This window comes from Palaemon carinicauda, chromosome 2 (genome assembly GCF_036898095.1).
Source record: "Palaemon carinicauda isolate YSFRI2023 chromosome 2, ASM3689809v2, whole genome shotgun sequence".
Classification (NCBI taxonomy): Eukaryota; Metazoa; Arthropoda; class Malacostraca; order Decapoda; family Palaemonidae; genus Palaemon; species Palaemon carinicauda.
In genome coordinates, this window is record NC_090726.1 from 204,168,682 (window position 1) to 204,171,241 (window position 2,560).

The 2,560-nt window shown below is 41.0% G+C and overlaps 1 protein-coding gene across 1 annotated transcript; it reads left to right on the forward strand.

Annotated features, from left to right (window-relative positions):
* The first annotated feature begins 910 nt into the window (after positions 1–910).
* LOC137622043 (uncharacterized) lies at positions 911–1,912 on the forward strand. The gene has a single exon (XM_068352525.1). The coding sequence runs from the start codon at positions 911–913 to the stop codon at positions 1,910–1,912; it is 1,002 nt and encodes a 333-aa protein (XP_068208626.1).
* Positions 1,913–2,560: the final 648 nt, after the last annotated feature.

Here is a 2,560-nt window from a genome sequence, read left to right on the forward strand (position 1 = left end):
AGGGTCTGTCAATAAATTCACGTTTTAGAATATCTATGATATTCTACAGGGTCTGTCAATAAATTCACGGTTTAGAATATTCATGATATTCTACAGGGTCTGTCAATAAATTCACGTTTTAGAATATTCATGATATTCTACAGGGTCTATCAATAAATTCATGTTTTAGAATATTTACAAATATTCTACAGGGTCTATCAAATAATTCACGTTTTAGAATATTTATAATATTCTACAGGGTCTATCAATAAATTCACGTTTTAGAATATTTATAATATTCTACAGGGTCTATCAATAAATTCACGTTTTAGAACATTTATAATATTCTACAGGGTCTGTCAATAAATTCACGTTTTAGAATATTTATAATATTTCTGAAAGCAGAACATCAAACTGGACATTCATCCATCACAACAGTAATCTATTGACGCTCGTGAAAGACCTTCCTTGCTTTGCTGTTGCGAGCAACTTTATACTTCTGCCTGGGTTCAAACATGACACTTAAAAATCGAAAAAAGGAATTAAATTTCCGTGAATAGTAATCGAGAGAGAGAGAGAGAGAGAGAGAGAGAGAGAGAGAGAGAGAGAGAGAGAGAGAGAGAGAGAGAGATTACGCTCCTAACTCGATCCATCTTCGCCAGAATTTATTTCGAGCAAAAGTCAAGTGGGTGAGAGGAGGGGAGAGGAGGGAGAGGAGGAGGGATAGAGGGGTGGTGGTGGAAGTTCGTGTTAAACATCTCGTATGTAAATTAAAATCTGTTGCCGTCACGACTGGTGCTGCTTCCTCTCTCTCTCTCTCTCTCTCTCTCTCTCTCTCTCTCTCTCTCTCTCTCTCTCATCTGCATAATCGGATCACATGTAACAGTAGGAGAAACGTGGGATGATAGAAGCGTGAGACAGGGATCGCAGAATGGAGGCTGCATCTGATAAAGGATGCATACGGAAAAGAGTGCTTGCCATGCATTTGACAGTACACACCTACACTGTATTTAGGGAGGTAATACACACCTACACAGTATTTAGGGAGGAAATACACACCTACATAGTATTTAGGGAGGTAATACACACCTACAGAGTACTTAGGGAGGTAATACACACTTACACAATACTTAGGGAGGTAATACACACCTACAGAGTACTTAGGGAGGTAATACACACTTACACAATACTTAGGGAGGTAATACACACCTACACAGTACTCAGGGAGGTAATACACACCTACACAGTACTTAGGGAGGTAATACACACCTACACACTTCTGAGGGAGGTAATACACACCTACACAGTTCTGAGGGAGGTAATACACATCTACACAGTATTTAGGGAGGCAATACACATCTACACAGTTCTGAGGGAGATAATACACACCTACACAGTATTTAGGGAGGTAATACACACCTACAGAGTACTTAGGGAGGTAATACACACTTACACAATACTTAGGGAGGAAATACACACCTACAGAGTACTTAGGGAGGTAATACACACTTACACAATACTTAGGGAGTTAATACACACCTACACACTTCTGAGGGAGGTAATACACACCTACACAGTACTTAGGGAGGTAATACACACCTACACACTTCTGAGGGAGGTAATAAACACCTACACAGTTCTGAGGGAGGTAATACACACCTACACAGTATTTAGGGAGGTAATACACACCTACACAGTTCTGAGGGAGATAATACACACCTACACAGTATTTAGGGAGGTAATACACACCTACACAGTTCTGAGGGAGGTAATACACACCTACACAGTATTTACAGAGGTAATACACACCTACACAGTTCTGAAGGAGGAATTACACACCTACACCGTATTTACACACACCTACACAGTTCTTAGGGAGGAATTACACATACACAGTGTTAACAGAGGTAATACACTCCTACACAGTTCTTAGGGAGGAATTACACACATACACAGTATTAACAGAGGTAATACACCCCTAAACAGTACTTGCAAGGCTAATGCACAATATTTGTGACTCAAAGGCGAGATGAAAGCAACTGAGTCACAACCTACTCTTTGCTCGTCACACATACCTAAGCAGTACTTATGAAGGATATACATACCTGTGCATTACATCAGAAGGTAATACAAACCTATGTGATACTTAGGGAGGTAATATCCACATAAACATATTTAGGCCGAGAGCACACTAGCGACTCTGTGGCGCCACAAAGCCACAGCATTGTGTGGCGGGGATGTGGTCTGGCATAGGTTTCCATTGTTTTCAAGTTTTGCCGCGCAAACTAGCGACTGTGGCAAGCGACTGTGGCTCTCTGTCACTCATCCCCGCCACAGGCGTGGCGTGGCTTTGAAAACAATGGAAACCTATGGGAGACCACATCCCCGCCACACGATGCTGTGGCTTTGTGGCGCCACAGAGTCGCTAGTGTGCTCCCGGCCTTAGGGAAGAAACTCTTCAAGAAATGAAATAACATAAAAAAAAAAAATTTGCGTAGCTTATGTGGATCTGAATATAATAGAGATGAAGAGAAAGAAGTGAAGGATTTGTTGAGAACAGATTTGTTTTCATCTAGAAAGC

What these genes read in the sequence shown, in the direction of transcription:
- LOC137622043 (XM_068352525.1), top strand. Translation starts at nt 911, where the DNA reads ATGGAGGCTGCATCTGATAAAGGATGCATACGGAAAAGAGTGCTTGCC.